General features: G+C 45.4%; 3 protein-coding genes across 4 annotated transcripts; 2 read left to right on the top strand and 1 right to left on the bottom strand.

Annotated features, from left to right (window-relative positions):
* Positions 1-203: 203 nt before the first annotated feature.
* LOC100193908 (Protein kinase superfamily protein) lies at positions 204-5,853 on the top strand. Its single transcript, NM_001317230.1, has 5 exons — positions 204-526; positions 2,951-3,147; positions 3,319-3,508; positions 4,157-4,548; positions 4,757-5,853. Exons 1-5 carry the CDS (start codon positions 409-411, stop codon positions 5,333-5,335), a joined length of 1,476 nt encoding a protein of 491 aa, NP_001304159.1. The 5' UTR covers positions 204-408; the 3' UTR covers positions 5,336-5,853.
* LOC541699 (NADPH producing dehydrogenase of the oxidative pentose phosphate pathway) lies at positions 4,757-9,995 on the top strand. 2 transcript variants are annotated; one of them, XM_035966089.1, is made up of 2 exons: positions 4,757-6,185; positions 8,310-9,995. In XM_035966089.1, exon 2 carries the CDS (start codon positions 8,317-8,319, stop codon positions 9,757-9,759), a length of 1,443 nt encoding a protein of 480 aa, XP_035821982.1. In that variant the 5' UTR covers positions 4,757-6,185; positions 8,310-8,316; the 3' UTR covers positions 9,760-9,995. The 2 variants fall into 2 exon arrangements, with proteins under 2 accessions (XP_035821982.1, NP_001104910.2); NM_001111440.2 differs by lacking the exon at positions 4,757-6,185 and adding an exon at positions 6,388-6,490 and having other exon boundaries at positions 8,310-9,990.
* A 247-nt stretch (positions 9,996-10,242) lies between these two features.
* On the bottom strand, positions 10,243-13,932 carry LOC100192094 (lipase). The gene is given in 10 exon segments (NM_001137517.1): positions 10,243-10,612; positions 10,769-10,857; positions 10,944-11,138; positions 11,455-11,616; positions 11,696-11,768; positions 12,002-12,069; positions 12,150-12,197; positions 12,287-12,352; positions 12,506-12,585; positions 13,444-13,932. Coding segments are annotated over 10 exon segments (1,038 nt in total). The 5' UTR covers positions 13,511-13,932; the 3' UTR covers positions 10,243-10,422.
* Positions 13,933-23,307: the final 9,375 nt, after the last annotated feature.

The raw sequence follows: 23,307 nt of genomic DNA, 5'->3' as shown, positions 1-23,307 counted from the left end.
AAAATAAAAATCCGTTTAAACGCAAGAGGTGGCAGGCAGGACAGAGATGAAATGAAACTGGACGCGCTGTGGCCTGCCCTGCCAACCTCACACTGGCCGCTGCTGAGCAGAGCTGACTTTTGCTCCGCTTGCCTTGCCCCAAACCTCATATTCCCCTCCTCCTTGCTGTAGCTATAGCTGTAGCTTTCACCCCACTCCCTCCACGGCACCGCGCCTCCCTCCCCCCCTTCCCCAAATCCTCCTCCCCTCCCCAATTGGGCCAATAGCCCGCTCCGCTTCCAGTCGCGGCGTCGGTCGGGGAAGAAGCTTCGCTCCCGTGCCGCAGATCGGGAGAGGAGCTCCCCGCTCCCGCCTCGTCGTCCGCTTCCCCGCCGCCGGTCTCTCCGGGAGGCGTCTCCGTCGCCGGCGATGAGCTGCTTCGTCTGCTTCGGGTCGGCGGCGCAGGACGAGGAGCCTAGGAAGCCCGCTGCCGCGGGCGCCGGCAAGGACGCCGCGCCGGATCGCGCAGTGGCTCGCGTCGGATCAGGTACGGCGGCTGGACCTGGAGCTGGATCTCGGACCCGTCCCCTCCCTCCCTCGCTCCGCTCTGCTCTTTCCGCTAGTCTAGGCTTGCTCCCTGCTGCTTGCTAGGCTAGTCTACTGTCTACCTGTGCGCGCGCGCGTACGGCGAAGCACGAGGTCCGTGGGTAGAATCACCTGCGATCGTTCCGGGGAGCCACTAGTGGCGGCCATGGATCGGTGGAATGGAACCCAGCCCTGTGCGTCGTTTGTTTGGTCGTCGCGGAAACGACGGCAACCGGTGTTGCTGGTGCTGGCCTACCTCCACCGTTACCGGTAAGCGTCCGTAGAGAGTGTCTGAAACCGCGTTGTGGGCTGGCTGGATATAGACATAGGCTGTCCGAAGTAGTAGGAGTATTTTGGTTTCTCGGTAGGAAAATGGGTTCCACGGATCTCAGTACCTATTCAATATCGTTGGCCTGGTACAAAGTCATGGATACCTTGCTCCAGCACTTGGAACTTGTTAACAGTCGAGAGGGTTTTGGTACTATGTTCTTTAGACTACTGGGATGGGTTTGGACTCTACACCAGAGTATCCCCTCATCTAGGCAGCTCCCTCCCTAGCAAAGTGTGTCATGCAAACTGTATAGAGTGATTTTGTGGTTTCATATTGAGAAATGCTGGGTGGGTTATGATGGTGGCCTTCTGCAGCATAGGTAAAAAGATCAGGGATGTGTGTTTATTATATACTGAGGTGCAAATAGTACGGAAATTTTCCGACCGTGTCTGAGTTTGAATCCGTTTAGAGGAGTTCATATCTGTCCGTATCCGAGTCCGGTTATTCTTATTCAACATCTGATGCCGTATCCATACCGGAATACTCAAATCACACATTTATGATGTCGATATCCATTTGTATCCTATCCGACATAGCTGACGCTATCCGTATTCGAATCCAAATCCTAGAAACACTATAGCTATATGTATTTGTATCCATATTTATCCAACCGTTTGCACCATATAGGTTGTACTTGCTCCGCTGTGACATTTCATCCTTGTGATCTTGCTTTTAAACTTAGCCAATTGGTCATTGCAAGTAAGCTATTGATTCCTGAACTGAACCTTTTCTTTTCTTGGGCCGACGACATAGCTTCTTACACAACATTTTTGCTGCAGCGGAGGAGAGGAATGTACTTGGATAAAACACATATTTATACGAGTCTATTTATACAACTACATGTATCCTTAGAAGTGCAATGGGCCATCTAGAGTTGTAGGGGATGTGTTTGGGCCCTACACCAAAGTTTTTTTTCCCACCAAGGCAGCTTACAACGTGTGTGATGCACAATTTTTTCTGCAGTGATTTGGTGGTTTGATATTGTAAAGTGTTTGATGGGTTATGTTGGTCTTCAGCGCTGTACAAAAAGGATGTGTGATGGGGGTTTTATAGTCAAAATAGATAGTGCTTGCTCGCCCATTACATCCTTGTGATGATGCATCAACTGAGCTTTCTTGGGCCGGCCATGTAGCTACACAGCTTATTGCTGCTGCAGGGAAGAGGAACATACTAGGATAAAAGAACTATTTTTTTAGTCTATTTACAAGTAAATGTGTCCTTAAAAGTGAAATGTGGCATCTGAAGTTGCAGGGGATATTGTATTTCTATTTTGCCCCTTTGTTCCACACAAGGTTACTAAGTCGTCACTTAACGCTTAAGCGCCAAAGAGATTAGGGGTCGCCATAGAGGCAAAGCGTCGCTCCATTGCCTTACACGCATGCCACTGCCCGCAAAAGTGTGCCATATCCCACTCAATTCTGCTCCATGTCCACTCGATTCTGCCTTATCTGCTTGATTCCGCTGCTGCTCGCTTGCTTTCTTACATCCCCGCTTGCCAATCACTCGATCTGGAAGGGGAAGCTGTTGGCGGTTGGTCTGAAGGTGCAGGACATTGGGGAAGTGAAAGGAAGCAGAGAGGTTGCGAGTGGTGGCAGCACATCTGGAGGAGGACAAACTCAGAGAGGGAAGCGACAGTCAGGGTGGGGGCAAGGGCAGAGGTGGAAGAATGGCCCTGGAGAAGGATGCCTCTGGAATCTGGATCATGATGTATAGGTAGGCGAACGGCACATGGGATGCCTGCTGGGCTGGGCCAGCCCACTTCTTACCCCTTCCTTCTTTGTCTTTTCTCCCCCTCCCCCTATTCTTCCTCCTTCACGCAGATGTCTTGCATTTCATTACCTTGGTATGGTGTTGCCTCGCCTCACCTCATTCCTCACTCACCAAAGCGGTAAGGCGGTATTGGGTTGCCATGCCTCGCTTTACCGCCTTGATAACTATGGTTCCACATTTCTACTGATATAGTTCTACTTCTCTGATTTATGCACCTTTTTAAATGATGAATTCTTGAACATAACTGCTGCTGATTCATTGTATAATTCCTTTCTTGTTGCTTAGATAAATCAAGATCACAGGGTGGACCAGACTCTAAGAAGGATCTAATTATCCATAAGGATGGGAATAGTCAAAATATTGCAGCACAGACTTTCACTTTTCGTGAGCTCGCTGCAGCCACTAAGAACTTCAGGCAAGATTGCCTTTTAGGAGAGGGAGGTTTTGGTCGTGTATATAAAGGACGCTTGGAGAATGGGCAGGTAAGTATCTCTTAAACATGATGCATCGACATTTTATCTGTGAAGCTAAATCCTTCCAAATTTGGCTTCTGAGTTGAAACATTAAGTAAAATATTGGAAGGAAATGCTAACATAACGATTATACTTAAGCCCTGGATTAGTCCTGGATACTAACAGAGTTTTACTTCCCAGGCTGTTGCTGTGAAACAACTTGATCGTAATGGTCTCCAAGGAAACAGGGAATTTCTGGTTGAGGTTCTCATGCTCAGTCTCTTACATCACACTAACCTGGTCAATCTAATTGGCTACTGTGCTGATGGTGACCAACGCCTTCTTGTTTATGAGTTTATGCCATTGGGGTCACTAGAAGATCATCTGCATGGTCTGTGTATCTCCTCTTTGTCATATACTCTTCCGAATATTCCATGAGTGCCTGTAGCAATGTAATGAAGCATTGTCTTATTCTATAGGAATGACATGCTTCATCTGATTGTTAAATCTATTTTATGTCTAGCGTGACTGTAACTGTGTGCTTAGGTTGATAGATCATAATTCTTGATTCAGCTTAAACTGATCAGCATGCGTGTTGTTCTACTATTGGATGTACCTTATAGGTAGGGTGCTAATTTTTTTGTATCGTGTGCCTGGCCATGTAATTTTTCATATGCTATCTATACTTAAAACAAAACAAAGTTGACCAGAGGGAGAGATACCCCCCCCTGATTTTGTTTATAAGAAGTTTGTGCCACCCTTCCAACCTGAACTGGTGATTAGAGGTTTCTTCAACCTCCAGACTTCAATTGCTAAGTAGTGTAACTCAGGAGGAGTTGGCTTTTCAATTTTCATAGGATAAAATGAATCTATAGATGTTTGCCTGGGGCTTCGTTTGTATTTAGCCAGACCTTTGGATGAAGCTTGCTGTATATGGACAATTTCTTCTGACTAGAGTTGGTATCCTTTGTTTTTTGCTCTTCCAATTCTTTGCAGTCAGTTCATGGGTCTTGTAACTGAACAGTGTTTATTTGTATAGATCTGCCACCAGATAAAGAGCCTCTTGATTGGAACACACGGATGAAGATAGCTGCAGGTGCAGCTAAGGGCTTAGAACACCTTCATGACAAGGCGAGTCCTCCTGTGATTTACCGGGATTTTAAGTCATCAAACATTCTTCTTGGAGAAGGATTTCATCCGAAGCTATCGGACTTTGGCCTTGCAAAACTTGGTCCGGTTGGTGACAAGACCCATGTTTCAACACGTGTGATGGGTACATATGGCTACTGTGCCCCAGAATATGCAATGACTGGGCAGCTGACGGTTAAATCCGATGTGTATAGCTTTGGTGTTGTGTTCCTTGAACTTATCACGGGGCGTAAAGCAATTGACAATACTAAGACCCAAGGGGAGCAAAATTTAGTGGCATGGGTATGTTTATCTTATTTCATTGCATTTAGCTTTTCTTTATGTCAGTAAAACACCTATGCTTGCTTATAGATGAATGCCTTGTAGTTCTTCAACTCATCTGAAACTGCTATCTGATAAACTGATACTGCCCCCAGCCTTCAAAACAGAAATGTCTGTTTGCAGACAGTTTTATCTAGAGAACTAATCCAGTTCATCTACTAATCTGCAGGCTCGTCCACTGTTCAAGGACCGAAGGAAATTCCCTAAAATGGCTGATCCAATGCTTCAGGGCCGCTTCCCTATGAGGGGTCTATACCAGGCCTTAGCCGTTGCTGCCATGTGCTTGCAAGAGCAAGCTGCTACACGTCCTCACATCGGGGATGTCGTCACTGCTCTCTCATATCTTGCTTCTCAGGCATATGACCCAAATGCCCCTGTTCAACACGTCCGGAGCAATTCATCCACCCCCAGGGCCAGAAACCCTGCTGGGTGGAACGGCGACCAGCGCAGCGTGCGCTCGCCTAACCATCATTCTCCAGACCCGCGGCGCAGAGACGCTGCGGGGGCATCCAAGTATGGAGCAGAGGTTAGCAGGACTAGCTCTACCAGCGACTCTGGCCGGCGATCAGGCCTGGATGACATGGACCTGACCGGGTCGCAAGTGGGAAGCCCAGCGCAGACCGGAAGAAGAAGAGAAGCTCCAAGGGGCACCGACAGACAGCGTGCTGTCGCAGAGGCCAGGACATGGGGGGAGAATTCAAGGGAGCGAACAAATGGCCATGGCAGCTTCGACAGCACCCATGAGTGAAGCCGTCAGGTTCTGTTCCAGTCATCATTCCAGAACCCCCACCATGGGTTGAGTCCACTCATTCATCAGCACCAGTCAGATCCGATCTTGGGACATGGCGTCGGTCCAAGTGTCTGTGAATAAGGCTTTTCTTGCCCTCCTGTGGCGAATGCAATTCTCCTGGCGCCCATTCCTTGCCAATGCGACCTGTGTGTGTCATGCCTCTGGCGACTGGGAGCCTCAGGAGGAGCCTGTAGGATTCAGTCAGAGGTAGACAGGTCAGTGAAGAAAGAGGAGGGGCGCGGAGTCACATTGGCGAGTGTTTTGTTTTTTTTGGCGGCTAAATGCTGAGTATGTTCAGCTGCATGTGTCCTTTTTGTGTATGTGTACGTGTAAGACGTGTAATAGCAACCGTGTCAGGTTTGGCTACCTGAGAGGCCTTTGAAGCTTCTGCTGCTGCTTCCTTCCCCTTGGGAATTGGGAGTTCAGAGTTGAAATGTAGGATAGGCGATGTTGTTGAGTACATCAACTGTTTTTACCCTTCCATGTTGTACGGCGACGCTTCCCTGAACAATATGACCATGATGTGCCCCCCTGTCCGCCAATGGCCAATCCGTGTAGGTGCAGACGACTGGTCTCTGCACGCGTCAAGACACCCGGAGGCGGCCGCCGGCATCGCACCATCCCCGAACATGGGTGGCGGCCGCGGCGGCGATTCAGCGCTGACCATACCACAGATCGGGAGCATCTGAACAATTGTGAACGAAAGAAGAAGAAGAGGCCACCATACTGATGACCAGTCGATCACGGCAGAATCTCGCCAAGATCCGAAATCACTGGCTGGTGAGCGGCAGCAGAGCCCAGACGTCAGGTATGTTTGACCCGCGTACCCTACTACCCACCCCGTCGCGGCGGCTGTCTGTGCGGGGCCCGGCGCGTGTGGGTCCACCGCGTTTTTTTTTGAAAGGTCGCGAAGGGGTAGGTGAGCGCACCGCACACCAACGCGATCTGTGCAGCCCTGCAGACTTGGGATTTGGCCATTGGGAAGGGGCAGGTAGTAACGTAGGCTGGCGCTGCAGATCAAAAGGCTCTCGCCTCGGCTTGGCAGTCGGCACTCCCTCTCCACCGCGCTGCAGGGGCGACGCAAGGCCGAGCGCTCCTCGATCCAGATCCAAGGTAACCCCCTCGGCCCCTCCCCCCGCCCGTCTCCCGACTCCCGCAGGCGTCGCGTCGTCCCGTCCTGGATCGGGTTGCGTCGTTTGGTTCGTCGTCTCATCAGGATGCCCTAGTCGACAAATCTGCTGTTACGCCCGGTTCTGCTCGGGAGGACTGGACTGCCTTTTTTGTTTGCTTTTAGTGGTAGCCATGCAAATCGGAACCGCCGTCTCTGGAACCGGAATGGATACACCTAGCCCCATCTCCGAACCTCTTGGGGGGGGGGGGGGGGGGGGGGTAGATTTGTTCTGTAAATTCGGCGACGTTTAAACTAGTTCTTTTGGTTGTTGGGGTTCACCCACCCAGTACGGGAAGCGGAGCTACCTTCGAAATCTCGAACATGCTGCACTTGTCCTGAGTGTTGTGTGTCGGCCATCATTGCCATCGGTCTGCTCTTAGGGCATTACAAGCCCATTTAGTATGGAGTCCTTTAGTCTCTAGAGAACTAATTAAAAAATACAAGAAACGAAGATTCGTCTCTACACGATTCTCTATACCTATTATTTCTTAACTGTATTTGTAATCTAGTAGCTTAGAGTATCTTCAAGAGAGTAGTCAAATGACTCGTTAAGATAAATTTTAGCTATTCAACAGCAAAATAACTCTCCAACAAACTATCTATATAACTCGCTAAGCTATCTGACTTTTTAAATTGGCTTTCTCACTAGCTAAATTTGGCTAGCCACTCTGACTAGCCAAACTAGATAGATAGTCTGTTGGAGTGAGGTGCTACATATAAAACGTAATCTTTATGAAGAAGTAAATAGAGAAGAATCAAATACAGAGCTAAAAATAAAGAGTCCCTTGGAGATGCTCTTAGGATTGTATCATATAGTCTCTTAACTAAGGTTGGATATTAAACCAGCTTGGATCGAATTGGCTCAGCTGAGTTTGAGCTAGCTTGTTAAGGTAATGAGCTAGCTCGGCTCGTTAGTTAGAGAATCAGCTTAATTAGCTCAGTGGCTTGTTTATGAGCTCGAGCTAGCTTGTTTAGCTTGTGATCCACAACAAATAAATCAGTATGCATATAATCAATTGCTAATTAATTCTAGACCAATTTAACACTAGAAAAGAGTAATAATAGTCACAATTTTATATACTACATCAACTCAACAACAAATTAACACAGTTCATCACTTATTATCCAACACAACTGAAAGTTTTATTTTGCTGACAAATGCTAGCTCGTTCGAGCTAACGAGCTGGCTCGTTAACAAATCGAGCTGAGAATGAGATGTTAGTTTAGCTCGTGACAAAATTGAAACGAGCCGAGCAAGCTGACGAGGTACGAGTGTTTTATCTAGCCCTACTCTTTAGCTTGAAAAACCGATCTATGGTCTCAGCGTTGTACATGCCCTTAGCATCAGATCACTGCCTTCGTTTCTTATCTTGTTCACAACAAACCGGTAATGCTCAGGATGAGTGTTCTTGCTCCTCCCGATCCTTCACATGCACGGCCAGAGATCTTTAATGGGTTGTTGGTTTCGAAGAATGCGATGATCCATCATCACCCTGTTCGTTACCGACACGCCTTGTTTGATGAATGGGTTGAGTCGATATGTCGTCACCTCATTCCTCATGTGCGCATAATTAGTACAAATATGAGAGACTGGTGTCATCCCTTCAAAATTCGTAGTATCTGGCCCATGGTGGACTAAATCCATCTAGTATGGGTCTGTCCCTCGTACCAGCGCGTATCCTCTGTTACATTTGGACATGAGGTCTCTGTGACCTGCATTTTGATTCATAGACCTGACGTTCTTGGCGCTTGTGTGTTCAGGTAGGAGATGGCTCTCACGAGAATTGGCCTCGCCGGCCTCGCGGTCATGGGACAGAACCTTGCCCTCAACATCGCGGAGAAAGGGTTCCCCATCTCGGTCTACAACAGGACAACCTCCAAGGTTGATGAGACCGTGCAGCGTGCCAAGGTCGAAGGAAACCTCCCAGTGTTTGGTTTCCACGACCCCGCGTCCTTCGTGAGCTCCATCCAGAAGCCCCGTGTCGTCATCATGCTCGTCAAGGCTGGGGCGCCGGTGGACCAGACCATTGCCACGCTCGCGGCGCACCTTGATCAGGGGGACTGTATCGTCGATGGTGGCAACGAGTGGTACGAGAACACGGAGAGGAGGGAGAAGGCGATGGAGGAGCGCGGGCTCCTATATCTTGGCATGGGCGTCTCCGGAGGAGAGGAGGGTGCCCGCAATGGCCCGTCCTTGATGCCCGGGGGCTCCTTCGAGGCATACAAGTACATTGAAGATATTCTTCTCAAGGTGGCTGCTCAGGTACCTGACAGCGGCCCGTGCGTCACATATATTGGCAAAGGTGGATCAGGCAACTTCGTCAAGATGGTTCACAATGGAATTGAATATGGTGACATGCAACTTATCGCCGAGGCTTATGATGTTCTCAAGTCGGTGGGTAAGCTCACAAACAGCGAGCTGCATCAGGTGTTCTCTGAGTGGAACAAGGGTGAGCTCCTCAGTTTCTTGATTGAGATCACGGCCGACATCTTTGGTATCAAGGATGACAAGGGTGAAGGCTACCTGGTCGACAAGGTCCTGGACAAGACCGGGATGAAGGGAACTGGGAAATGGACAGTCCAGCAGGCTGCTGAGCTTTCTGTAGCTGCTCCTACAATCGAGGCGTCCTTGGACTCCAGGTTCCTCAGCGGTCTGAAGGACGAGCGCGTTGAGGCTTCCAAAATCTTCCAAGGTGACTACTCCACTGGCCTACCGGTGGACAAGGCACAGCTGATCGAGGACGTGAGGCAAGCTCTATATGCCTCCAAGATCTGCAGTTACGCGCAGGGCATGAACATCATCAAGGCCAAGAGCTCAGAGAAAGGATGGGGCCTCAACCTTGGTGAGCTAGCGAGGATCTGGAAGGGAGGGTGCATCATCCGTGCCATCTTCCTCGACCGCATCAAGAAGGCGTACGATAGGAACCCTAACCTTGCCAACCTCCTCGTTGACCCCGAGTTCGCCCAGGAGATCATAGACAGGCAAGCTGCCTGGCGCAGGGTTGTCTGCCTTGCCATCAACAATGGCGTTAGCACCCCAGGCATGTCTGCAAGTCTGGCCTACTTCGACTCGTACCGCAGGGATAGGCTTCCCGCCAACCTGGTGCAGGCTCAGAGAGACTACTTCGGCGCTCACACGTACGAGAGGGTTGACATGCCTGGTTCTTTCCACACCGAGTGGTTCAAGATTGCGCGCAACTCCAAGATCTGAACATGGCCTCGTGTTTGCATATGCCAGTATGCCACCGTGTCGAGTAATCAATCATATTACTGCTTGCAGGGAGGAACTGTGTTTGATTTTTATTTTCCATGCGCAATGCTTAATTTAGGTCAGGAAGTCCAAAGTCTCTCCCATTGTTTTCCTGTAAGAGCTAAGCAGTACCAGATGGAGAACCTTATATTTGCTGGAACATGAATAAAAGCATTTGACATGCTTGTGTTTAGTTCTCTGTCGGCCATGCATTATATTTTCCTTTCCCCTTGACAGAAATTCTCTCCTGTACTGAAGTGTTGGCTACTAGTACTAATTTTTCCAGTCCCTGCACAATCCAAACTCCACCTGATGGGCAACTTTGCAGTGGCTTAGCATTTGGTGTCATCTCACGAATGCTCATGCTGCCCGTTTATAAGACGAACGCTTCGAGTTTTATTGTTGCTCTCACAAAATTGGATGAATTATTGATATTCAGATGCATTTGTCAAATATCGGCGTGTGTGAATATATATTTGCAAACTGAACAATACATTACGTAATCACATGTACAATAAGCATCTCCGAATCGGCATGCTGGTTCCAACCCTTCTCCTTTGATCCATTAACAATTGAACATTACTGATTCGTGAAGCTATTATACTGTACAAATCATAGACTGGTTCACTGAGCACTGAATCCTCTGGCGTTTGACAAACCGGGCTGCTTCGACAATACGAGATTACCGTTGAGGTCCATCTGATACTGCAATTTGCTGTAGTCCATGACGATTCTGCAGCTGCTCCAGTCTTCTGCATGCATGCTGACGCCAAGATAGTATATATGGTCTCGCACGCTACTTCCACTTACTGATCTAAACACCGAAAAAAATGCAAAAATAAATAAATATGGAAAGCACCTGTAGGTTAGAAGTGGAGAGGGGCAAAAGGAAATGCTAACTGTGCATCTGCTGTGTTCTTTCATTTGAGAGAGAGAGAGAGAGAGAGAGAGAGAGAGATAGAGAGAGGACCTGCAGCATGTAGGGTCTTCACCAGAATCGTCACAGATCTTTTCTACGGGGTACACTAGGGTTCCTAGTCCAATATTGTGGGTCCATACCTGAACAAATGAACATTAAAGCATATATACAAAGAAAAAACAAGGAGTGGCACCAAATGCTAAGCAGAAGTAGAGGAGTACAATACCTCTCTTGGGAAGTGATGGTAGGTCTTCTGTGGGAAGAATGAGAAATATGGTGGCAGGTGAGGCACAATATCATGGGCATGAGTAACTCGGATCGCTTGAGGCAAGTATGTCTTGAAATAAGAAGCAAATGCAGCATTGCCAATACGAGGCTGCCCAAATGTCATCAGGTTTACGCCATCCAGTCCGTAGTTAACCTAAAAGAACAAAGACATTTATTTTTGGGTGTAGAAAGCAGGAAGAAAGTTATGGAGAAACAGTCCCTTTTTAGGAAACATGGCACTCCCCGGCATACCCTTTTATTTAAAGCTATATTTTATGGTAGAACTCAGACATGTGGAAGGTTATCCAAAGCTCAAAACAAGCTTTAGGTTGCTAAATGAAAGATGAAGAAACATTATCCTTACCACAGGCAAATTCAACGGCTGCAAACGTAGGTATCGAGCATAAATTTATAAGGAACAAAGACTTAAGCTTAAAGAGGATACACTTTAGGCAATGTTCAGTACTCACAACAAGATCGAGCGCACAGAATGAAGCCATAGCTCCACCCATTGAATGACCCGTGATCATGATTGGAATGTCTCCGTAAGCTTTCCTAGTCCTCTGAATACCACTGACTACTCCATCACGTAGTGTCGTGTTGTGATATGCAGAATAAAACCCTCGGTGAACCTGTTACCAGGTAGAACAACAAATATGATTTGGATTTGCCATGGGTGCTGTTTAAATATGATCCTTAAGCTATACTCACCATTGCTTCAGGCATGCCAGGGTAGTCAAGATCAAGTTGTTTCCATAACAAGTCCTCTATCCAATTCTGGATGCTGAGAAATTGGATAATCAATACAGTTGGGGGTAACAAAGTACATTTTACACATTGCACACAGATATAAACTGTCAACTGAAGGTCAAAATACATCTAGAATATAAATGTATATGAATGAACCATAGCAGTACATAATTGGTTGATTAATGAAGATTTGACATGGCGGAGTTCTGAGTTGAGATGAGAATAGCATGTTTAAGAGCTAAGCAAGACAGGATATGAGCTCAGTACCTGTTCTCTTGAGTTCCTCTAAAAACAACAACGACTGCGTTTATGTCACTGGCAAAACCAAAATATGCCTGCTTGTATTCATTAAAACACGATGAGTATACTACACGGCAGGGAGATAATGGTACGAATAAAGCAAGCGGAGAAGAACCTGCAAGCAGTTCTCGACATCCACAATGATCTCTATCATCTCGAACCCCTAGGTCATCCAATAAAGCTCCATCATCCATCCATCCCAAAATTGCATAACAAAACTCAGAATGCACATGAGTGGTAGTGAAGGTTTACCTCGATCAAGTCACCGCATCTGGCACATGTCCAAGTAAACAATTGCGTCAAATCGGCAGTATAGATCTGCAAAATATCGTAATGTTTAACTCCAAAACACATTAAAGAAAAGGCGCAAACCTAAATAACTGTGGCATATTTCCGTATGAATTTTGAGGGAACAGTTTAATAAGTTGAATATTGAGGAAAAAGCAAGGGGGAAAAGGTAAGTGAACTTACTGCAGAAGCATATTCCACGAGTATCTTGGCAAGAGTCGAGTTGTATATGGTAGTGGAAGGGTTCTGTTTGATCGTAAGTTCTATTTGACGAAAGCAAAGCGTTACAACAAAGTTTCGTTGTGAAACTACCGTGGAGTAATATGGAACACAATGAATACGTTGAGACAAACCAACTAGCAGAAAAAAGAAGGTATGTAAAACATGGAAAAATGACACATAAATATAACTGCACAGAAATTTTGAATTAAGTGGGTATATGTTGATGTCTTTGAATCAAATCTGTACGCATCTGTCGCTTGTTAGAGTGAAACTGACTATGACCACGCTACAAACCATACTGACAAGACACGGCTCCAACTTTTTGTTTAAAATACTGAATAATCGAAATGCAGGGGCAAGGCAGATTTTATACTACTAAAAAGAAAACCTGAAGAATCGAAATGCAAGGACAAGGCCAATTTTATACTACTAAAATGCAGCAGCGTAAAAGTATTGGCAGAACGTGTGTCTGCATAGTAAGTACTAAGTAGCATGATAATTTGCCGCTAATTTATTTAATCAACCTTTTGAAATCGAAACGCCTTTCCAGTTCGTTAAGGTGCTCCTGAGAAACAGGCGAACTAAAAGTATCTCGTCTGTTCTTTGCATATGGTTTCTTCTTTTTTTTTCTCACGGATACTCCCACTCTCATAGGAAATCTACCCAAATTAAGTGAAACAGACACCTCTAAGGACTTGTTTGGAAGAAGGGGATTGGAGGGAATTTATGGGGCTAAAATACATTACCATTAAAAATTGATTGAATTGTAATGGATTTTAGCCTCTCAATCCCCTTGGTCCCAAACAAACCATAATTCTTTAAACGCAGCGAAGAGCATAACCTCTCGATAGAACATTGTGGAACCAAGAGACAGAAAAAAGGGGAGTAACTGCTCTCACCTCTCCCGGAGCAAGCAGCAAGGAAGCACAGCAGAAGCGCAGCCTTGAGCAACCCGCGGCGCCCCATCCCCTGAAAGGCTGGAACCACAACACGGGACTGGAAAAGCCAAGCGCACAGCCGAAAATCACGAGGAGTCCCGCACGAGGGCAGCGGATATTAGGCGAACCACACCGGGGACACCCTTCCGGAGAGGCCCGAATTGGCGGCGGCCGAAATTCCGCCGCGCGCGACCGCGGGGCGCAAGCAATCGGTGGATTCGGTGAATCCAAACCTGCGCTGAATCTTATTCTGACAATCGAGATCAAGCAATCCGATGCTGTCTGAGGCACGGGAAGAGTCGGGAAATCGGGGCGAGCGAAATACTGTGCTATGATACTAAGAAATAGAATAAATTAGGAATGGTGATAAATTAAGGGAGCGAAGCGAGAGCACGAAATACTGTGCTATGATACTAAGAAATAGAAGAACAACAACAACAAGGTTGGTGCGAAATGACGCGGATGCCCCGCTGAAGCTTATCAGAGTTTGGATCGGAGGTCGCGGTCTGATGCTGACCGGCGACGATGAAAATGAAAAGATCCTTAAAATTTTAACTAGTTTTTTCTATATATGATATAAGTTTAGTGGTTCAATCAATTTTTAACAGTGAAAACAAAATCGGACTAATTATTACAAACTCAAACCTACAACCAGGAACCATTTACCACGTGATTGGTTATCTGTGCAGATACAACCTGTATATTTTGATTGGGTTTCATGTATGTGAGGATGTCGGCTTGCGTACACTCATTCAGTCTAGGCTTTTTCTTCATCATGCGCTTGCACCTCTGGAGAAGTGGCGAGCCGGCATCGCTGGTGAGCCAGAAGCGAGGGAGGCCAACGTGCGGTAGGCTGACAACCAATCACGCGTTTAATGATATGTCCAAGACTACAAATAAAACTCCATCCATAGTATGTATATATAGAGAGGTTTGGGTGACGGGTTTTAAAAGCATGACGTCCTAACCATTTATTTATATTACCAAAACTGATTTGAGTTTCGTTATTTAATCTAAAACCAACCCTTATTACTATCATTTGATCATCGACACCCATAAGGCTTGCCCAAAAATGAAAATACTTTGCTTTCTTCTCAACGTGGCTCAAAGTATTATTTTCAAATATTTGTTTCAAATCAAATGCTGCTATATGACTTCTTTATTACATAACTTAAATAACCATCTTTATTTCAAATTTAATAGTTTTTGTTGGTTGCTTCTCGACCGACAGAAATTATTTAATTTTTGTAGACTAATTGAAAAGCCTACAAAAATATTTTGGACCATAAAAGTTTTCCATTTTGCTGAGTACTAACAGTATAATAGCAAAAAATGTCAAGAGCAACTGAGTTGCGACGATGGGAACGTTGAGGAATGCATGGCTTGAACGAGCTAGGTGAGCGTTAGCGATCAGCCACTGGCCTGGCTCACCAAACAGATTTTTCTCCTTTCTGAAGATCATTCTGTTTTAACTATCTTGATTGAAACATGCAGTGCAACACATCCGTGCAGACCTATCCTATCAATTAGTTGGAGGCACGCATGAGCTGGACGTAACTTGCTCATGTGCCAACAATTGATTTATTAGCGCCACCAAATTACTTAGCTTTTTATGCTAATTTAGTTTCGGGTGGAAATTGAGGTATTATCTAGTTATCTTTTGATGCTAAGTTAATTAGTCTTTTGGAAGAAAAAATGGAGCAAATAAGTAACATTCTCTAGACTTTTAAAGGTTTGGCTTGGAAACATTTGTGCTCACCAAAATTTATGCTTCTTACGTTTTCATGGTTAAATTACTTGGGATTTTCATGTTCGTCTTAAAAACTGTTATCTATTATAGCTCTATTGTCTTTTTACAACTTCTATAAAAAATGATGTCACTATCTACTATAATCCGCAATTTTAAACCTGGTGGCAACCAATTGAAAGTCCAAGTTAAGAAGCAATCGGTACCTTTTCCTTTCCCTAACGTTCTGAAAACGAGGCTTCAGCTTCGATTTGATCACCAATAGAAAACAGCTCTAAATCTACGATGAGGTCTAATTTTTTATATATGGTTTCAGTTATCGCGCCAGTAAAAGAAAATCGGCGGGCTAGATTAAAGACCCGCTAGTAGAAACACATTTCCACTGTAGCGGTTCTCTTAAACAAATCATCAGACGGTTAATGTAAGGGAATCGTCAGTGAAAACTGAATCATCACTGGTCGTTGACATAAACAAGCCGTCAGTGTAAATGGACGATTTTCACTGGCGGTTTAATTAAGAGAACTGCTAGTGAAAATGTCCACCAGCAGTTGCTTACTCCAATCTTCTGTGACCGTTGTAGTATAAAAATTCCTTCTTCCTCCCTGATCAACATTGTTTCTCGCAGCCACCTTCCATTGTAAATGATTTTGGAGATCTGGATTTCACAAAATACAAGGGTACCAACACTCAGTATTTTCTGTTATGATTGAATGTCACTTAGTAATTACTGGAAATTACTGAAGATCGTTCGGTAATTATCGGTTGGGTGAAGCTTCACCTAGGTTGACAAATAGTGTATATATATACACACACTTCATTTGTCACCTAGGGGATGGACCCAACCGACCCATCACCTAGACCGACCAAGCCGATCTCCCAACGCGTGTCTCCCCCCCCTCCCCCGGCCCCCTCCGCGCGCTCGTGTGGCTCCCTCCATGCCACGCATCGATCCTTCCCCATGTAACTCCCTCTACGCACGCGTTGGCTCCACGGGTCCGCGCGTATGTTAAGACATTTTCCCTTTAAAAGGGAAATGTGCCATTGGGTCATTTCTAAGTGTTTGCATCGTGAGGCTTCAACTTTGATTTGATCGCAGTAGAAAACAACTATAAACCTAAAGTGAAGTCTACTTTTTACATGCGGTTTCAGTTATCGCGTGCTAGTAAAAGAAAACCAGTGGGCAGGGCCAGACCTACATATAGGAGAGTGAGGGACTAGGCCCTCGCTCAGTTATCTATTTTAAGTAGTAGAGCTCAAATTTTCACTATTTGATCCCATGCTCAGTTTAACCTAGATGCCCTCGCTCTAACATTTTGGTGCTTGTCCTTGGAAGTATGTCCTCACTCTCATTATGTCCTGGGTCCGCCCCTGCCGGTGGGCTCGATTAGACCAACTCCAGCAGTGCTGGCTCCGTATTCGTATCCTATGGAGTGGCAGCCGTGGATACGGAGGTGCGTATGGAGAGTGTTTTCCAGGAACGCTCCGTATTTACACTCCCTATTCACATGCATGCAGACTGTGACAGCTGGGTCCCGCGAGCACAGGCTTTTAATTGCACCGTTGTTCAGACTTGTGCGGAGAGGAGAGAGAAGACGTGGGGAAGGGGAGCCTCCGTACACGGCGTGCTTTTTAGGGAGACGGATACAGAGTCTGCTGGACTGATGAATAGTGCGCTCCGCTGTGCAAAAAAGGAGATACGGAGCCGCATGCGGAGACTGCTGGAGTTGGTCTTAAAGAACTGTAGTAGAAACACATTTCCACTATAGCGGTTCTCTTAAACAAACCGTCAGGCGATTGATGTAAGGGAACCGTCAGTGAAAACTAGACCATCACTGGTCGTTGACTTAAACAAGCCGTCAGTGTAAATGGACGATTTCCATTGGCAGTTTAATTAAGAGAACATCTAGTGGAAATGTCCACTCGCGGTTGGTTACTCCAACCATCTTTGACTATTGTAGTATAAAAATCCCTTCTTCCTCCCTGATCAGTACTGCTTCTGGCAGCCACCTTCCATTGTAGGTTATTTTGGAGGTCCAGATTTCACAAAATACAATGGTAACAACACTAAGTAATTACCAACAATTACTGAAGATCGTTATGTAACTATCGGTTTGGTGAAGCTTTACCTAGGTTGACAAAATAGCATATATACACACACACATACACACACTTCATTTGTTGACCCATCACCTTGACCGACCGAGCCGATATCCCAACACGTGCCTCCTTTTCCCCCACACGGCTCCCTCTACGTGCTCGTTAGGCTCCCTAAATACCACGTGTGGCACCCTAAATTCCACATGTCGATCCTTCCCCATGTGATTCCCTCTACGCACGTGTCGGCTACACAGGGCCACAAGCCTGTTAAGTCATTTTTCCTTTGAAAGGGAAATGTGCCCTTGGGCCATTTCTAACTATTTTGGTGATTAACTGCTCAACACACCACTATGAACATAAGCACATGTGTTTAGAAAACAAATTGAAGCAATCAAGTCCAAAAGTTTATGGAAAATAAGAAAAGCACGTTTTGGGCTTAAGTTTGGGCATATTGCAAATCCTTATGAAAAGAAATAAAAGGCATGGTTCCTACAAGCCAAAAGAAAACAAAGATGTTTGGCATGAAAGAAGTGAAGTTGGGCCAGACTGGGCACCACCGGATAGTTTGGTGTGTCCCAGACATGTCTGGTGCTGACCTGGTTGGCTGGCCCAAAGTAGCCGCTCTTGGGAAAATGCAAAGGCTCGCTAGCTAAAAAACACTAGACAGTCTGGTGTGCATCGGACATGTCTGTGCGCTAGGTAGCCAACGGTCGGTCGAGCGATCAACGCCGGCCACGTCAGCATGCCAACGGTCGGGAGGGCCATCCGATAGTCCGATGCCCACACGAAAAGGAAGGCGGCCAATCAAACGATTTGGTGGTCGTTGCACAGGAGCTGCAGATAGAAGGCAACCAGAGGCTGCTGACAGAAGGCAGCTAGAGTCTTCCAAATAGAGGAGCAACGACCACCGAATCAACGACATGATCCGTACGACACGATCCTAAACCCTAAACCCTAAACCCTAAACACTAATAGACATCCTGGACACATGTCCCGCCAGTCCACGACCGCGTCGACGACACGATCCGTTCCTCCATATCCTCGCGCCTGTTAGTGTACTAGGTGTCATCCACTACGGCTAGTCACCCAACTTCTCTAGTCTCTCGGTCAAGACTCAGCGCTCGTCCTTCGTCGAACCCGGTCCATCGGCACAAACCCACATGACATTCACCTTTGTCGTCGACCACCGTCTCTTAACTGCACACCTGCACATCGCAAGTCGAGAGATTTGTTGCACAACAAACAAACTCGTACTATGGTTAGTGCACTGACTCACACCAAAGCACTACCCTTGTTAACAATTAACTTCAGACGACACGGTGCCACTGATGGTGTGGTGTGAACATACAAGACACAAATTTCTTTGTCTCGAGTTCAGGTATGTGATTCCCCTATTGACTCTCTTGTTCCCCTTTCCATTATTGCATCGACTAATATGTAAGCAGACTCTACGTGTAAACGTGCAATCATGTATTCTAGTCCAGTTGATGCCTATCCAACGGTGGATCGAATAGGGGGTTATTTATAAAATGGTACACGTTGGTGGAACATGGTGGTGGGAGAGCCAAATTAGAAATCATAGGTCTATCGTTGGATTGACATGGAAGTGACTAAAATATATTATTGCACGTGTCTACTTGCATATTAGTCGATGCTTTCTATTATTTCCAAACAAATAAGACTATCTCCAACATGTCCTTTAAAAAATAGGAGAGGACACAGACCTGTAGATGACATTGTTTGTAGAGTGGTATTTAAAATAAGGGATGATATAGGATAAAATAAGAATATATCATGTGCAATCACTTATTTGGTGCAAGCGTGCAATCAAACCATCCAGAGCATCCAATTTATATCTATTGGTTTCATATGGAAGTGGTTAAATGTAAAATAGGCACTCGGTTTTAAGTGGATGACGTTAAATTTAAAATAACAGTTACCACTAGACCTATATTGGATGCACTAGATCGCTTGATTGCACGCTTGCATAGTAATTGCATAGGATATTTTTCCGGAGATAATAGAACTGATGGAGATATCTAAAAGCTCCCGATTTTCAGCACGTGAATTCCTCAGGTCCTAACCGATCCCCTCTCTCGGATCAGGAGCGCTTCTCTGCAGATGTGCACTTGGCTCTTCCGCGTGCTCTGGCAGATCCTCAGCGTCGCCTTCTGAGCCTCAACCTCCTAGGCCCTAGCCCCCGTGCAGTGTCCGCTCCGCCGCGGCCGACGACGACTCTAGCCAGGACTGAACTGATTGAGCCTTTCTGTGCAGGGGAAAGTTCTTCCATCAGTGGGTTTCCTGTCGAGTTCGTTCCGTCCAAGCACGTCGCGTGCGCTGCGGTGGAAAGCTGGGACGCTGCTGGTGCTGGATGGTTTCTTTGGTCTCACACAAGGAACCCCCGCCCCGTGCGCCCATTGACGCTGTCGTGTGGTGTTATCCGCTGTCCTGCTGGCTGGCCGTCTTGGAGGTTGGAACCAGCTGCAGCTCCGTCCGGGATGATGGGATGCCTCAAGCTAGGATCCAGGAATCAGGATTCAGTCATAGCTTTTTGTTTGATACGGGATCCTAAAATTTAAGACGTGTTTAGTTCGTTATCTAACTCGCTACAATTTATCTAATGTTTTCTTCTTCAATTAGGTAAGTTGTGATATAGTTAGTCGAGAAACAAAGAGGCCCTTAATATATTTCACAGTCGTCAAAGTGATTAGAACAGTTTGAACCTTTTAGAAATTGCACTTTTAGCTCTCGAAGTAGAAATTTACAATGTATAGTAGTATTTGCTCCGTAGTAAACACATGTGACGTAACCCTAACGAACCATGATTGCATCTGTGGTTGGATTATAATCTAACACATCATATGCTTGCATCTAGAGACTGCTTGAATAGCAGCCGAGTAGAATATCATTTAATACATAACGCGGATATAAATTATTATTTATCAGCCTCATCTTCCGAATATGCAGATCCTGGTTGTGAGTAGACATCTACAATCTTTTTCGTCGTTGGCCTAAAATTTATATCCATTTCTTCCGAATATGAATTTACATTACCGCAGTTGCAAAGACATATATGTTCGGTTGACTAAGTAAATCCTCAAACTTTTGTTTAGTTGGGCATTGGAATATAATTCCAGCCGCCTAGCCATCCCAGTTTGACAATCACCAAATGTATGCCATAAATTTTGATTCTAGAAAACAGCCAAATTAGTCACATGGACGTAATTTCTTAGTTTTCATATAACAACTAGTGTACGGCGCGCGTCCATGCGCGCATTTCGATCCCGCTTACCAGCATAGTATAATGTATGACGATTGTATGGATGTTAGGTAGTAAATAAGTGCATAGGAGCAAATATAAAGTTAACCATGATGATGTGGAAAAAATCCAAACTTTTTGAAAACTCGCACAACAACCAAGTACAATTGTTATTTTCTTGGCAAAAATTATGGTGCAAGATATGAAGTGTAGTAAATGATTATAGATAGTTACGAACAATCACACCTAACGAATGTAGAGGAACGTGACATCACTATGCAGTTCAAGCTCCCTTTATGCCATGATATATTAGAAAATTTTGCATGCAAGATATCACACATAGATATGTCAGCGAAATACAGAACCCATGGTGAAAGGCCAATAGATAAAAGTACCACAACAATTTTATTGTTCAAGTTAATCAAAGAAACCATCACTGATAGGCTAATGCAAGCAATGGAATGAATACATATTTCTACAAGCATTAAGAAATAAAGTCATAGCTACATGAACCCAAAAGCAGACTATTTGATAAGGAAACTTCAATGATCAAACAAAATGTCTGCCATCTTGAGAAGAAATCTGCGAGTAGCGGATCTTTCCCACGCATAAATCAGCATTATGGTACATAATTCTACATACCTACAAAAAGTAGGATGACACACCAATTGAAGAAATTCCATTTTCATTTCAGACAACGGTGCGTAAAGATGTAAAAATATGTACATATAATTTTTCAGACTTATAAAAAGTAGGATGAATCCCGCTATACTGAAAGCTAGGAACAACTGACAATGCACCGCCACATCAGGCCTTTAATTTAACCCATATGCCTACTAACTTGTCCTCTCTGCCATAGTGGCGTGTGCACGAGGCCAAAAACAGCTGGCTTATTTAAAGAAAAGATATTGTCTACTTCATTAGGTTTACGGATTCAGATCTGTTACTAAATGACGATTTGCTTTTTAGTAGACAACATTTAAGTGGGAAATGTAAATGATGTTGTTAGTATAGGGAGAATGAGGTGACTGCTAGTTTTGGTGATGTTTCCCATCCTCAAATTGCTTATTATCACACAAGCATGCTATTCCTTTCCATTCTCAAAATGATAACGATATGTGTGTTTGCTCGGATGACAAAGGATGAAGCAAATGAATCTAAGAACCGAGACAAAACTGAACTGATCACCAAGGAAAATATGAAAATTTAGTGACAAATAAAGGAAAAGTAGCTCAACGAACTTGGTAGAATGAACACCACATTCTGGCCAGAATTGTTCCAACTAGCGGGAGTTAAGCTGCACATGAGTTCAGCTTTCCACCCCAATCTGATGGACAATCAGAAGTGGTAAATCGAGTTATCACCGTGTATCTGTGGTGCCTAGTAAGGGATAGACCAAGAGAGTGGCTTAAATGGCTTCCATGGGCCGAATTCTGCTACAACACTTCCTTCCAGACTGCTCTCTGACGCTCTCCATTTAAGGTGGTATATGGCCGAGAACCTCCTGCTCTTCTGCCCTATCATCCAGGAACATCACAGGTGGCTGCTGTTGACAAACAACTACAGACACGTGACGAATTCTTAGCGGATATTCGTGACCGATTGATTCAGTCACAGGTGACAATGAAAAGCTACCAGGACATACATCGACGAGAAGTGGAGTTCCATGAGGGCGATTGGGTATGGATGCGCTTACAGCAGCGCACAGCATTTGGTGTCACTTCTGCTACACCCAACAAAATTGGCCCAAAGTTCTTTGGGCCATATCAAGTGCTATCGAGGGTGGGCACTGTCTCCTACAAGTTGTAGCTTCCTCCCAGGGCCAGAATACATGATGTGTTCCACGTTTCTCTACTCATGGAATTCATAGGGGAGGATCCAACCCAAGTTATACCGCTGCCCGAGCTCCTCAACGGCAGAGTCATCCCTACATCAGAAAAAGTCCTCCATGCAAGGCTGAATCAGGGGGTGTGGGAAGTTCTGATCAAGTGGATAGGCCGAGCAGAGATGGATACTTCTTGGGAGCAGCTGGAAGACTTCAAGCTTAGATATCCAGCCATGACGCTCGAGGACGAGCTCTTCGTCAGCGAGGGAGGAAATGTTGTAGACACCTTTGTGGGCCGGCAGTATGCCAGGCGCCACAAAGGATAAGTCCTAGCTAGGCTGTTTGTTTAGAAGATAAGAAGAGATAAAGAGGGAGTCGGTTAGCCCTCCTATTTTAGTGGAGAGATTAGCTCTGTTTATTTAGAAGATAAGAAGAGATAAAGAGGGAGTCGGTTAGCCCTCCTATTTTAGTGGGGAGATTAGCTCCTAGTTGTTAGAGGTGGTTGAGATTAAAGTGACACCTAAGTCTATAAAAGGAGCTATTGTAGTTTGTATTAGGGCTCATCAAAGAAAGTTTTACCTGGACGGTGAAGCTTCCTTAGTCATCCTGGCGCACCTTGCGCTAGCTAACGGAATCAGCTCCCCCGCTGCCCGATCCCCATATCCACTGAGATCCCTTCTCCAGTCCCAAGCCTTGCTGCGATCACCACTGCGCAGTCCTAGACTCCCACAACATATCAAAACCTAGACACAAAATATAAGCATCAGTTACTTTGTTGAGGGCATTAGTTACATTGGAAGCTAAAGATAAGAGGATAAATATCATGGTATTAAACTTAGTATGAAACTTGGTGATTATATGCTCTAAAAGCTTTCCAAGAAGCTAAAGGACTAATAG

This window comes from Zea mays, chromosome 3 (assembly GCF_902167145.1).
Source record: "Zea mays cultivar B73 chromosome 3, Zm-B73-REFERENCE-NAM-5.0, whole genome shotgun sequence".
In the NCBI taxonomy this organism is placed as follows: domain Eukaryota; kingdom Viridiplantae; phylum Streptophyta; class Magnoliopsida; order Poales; family Poaceae; genus Zea; species Zea mays.
Note: the sequence above shows the minus strand (reverse complement) of the source record. Positions and strands in the feature narration are given on the sequence as shown.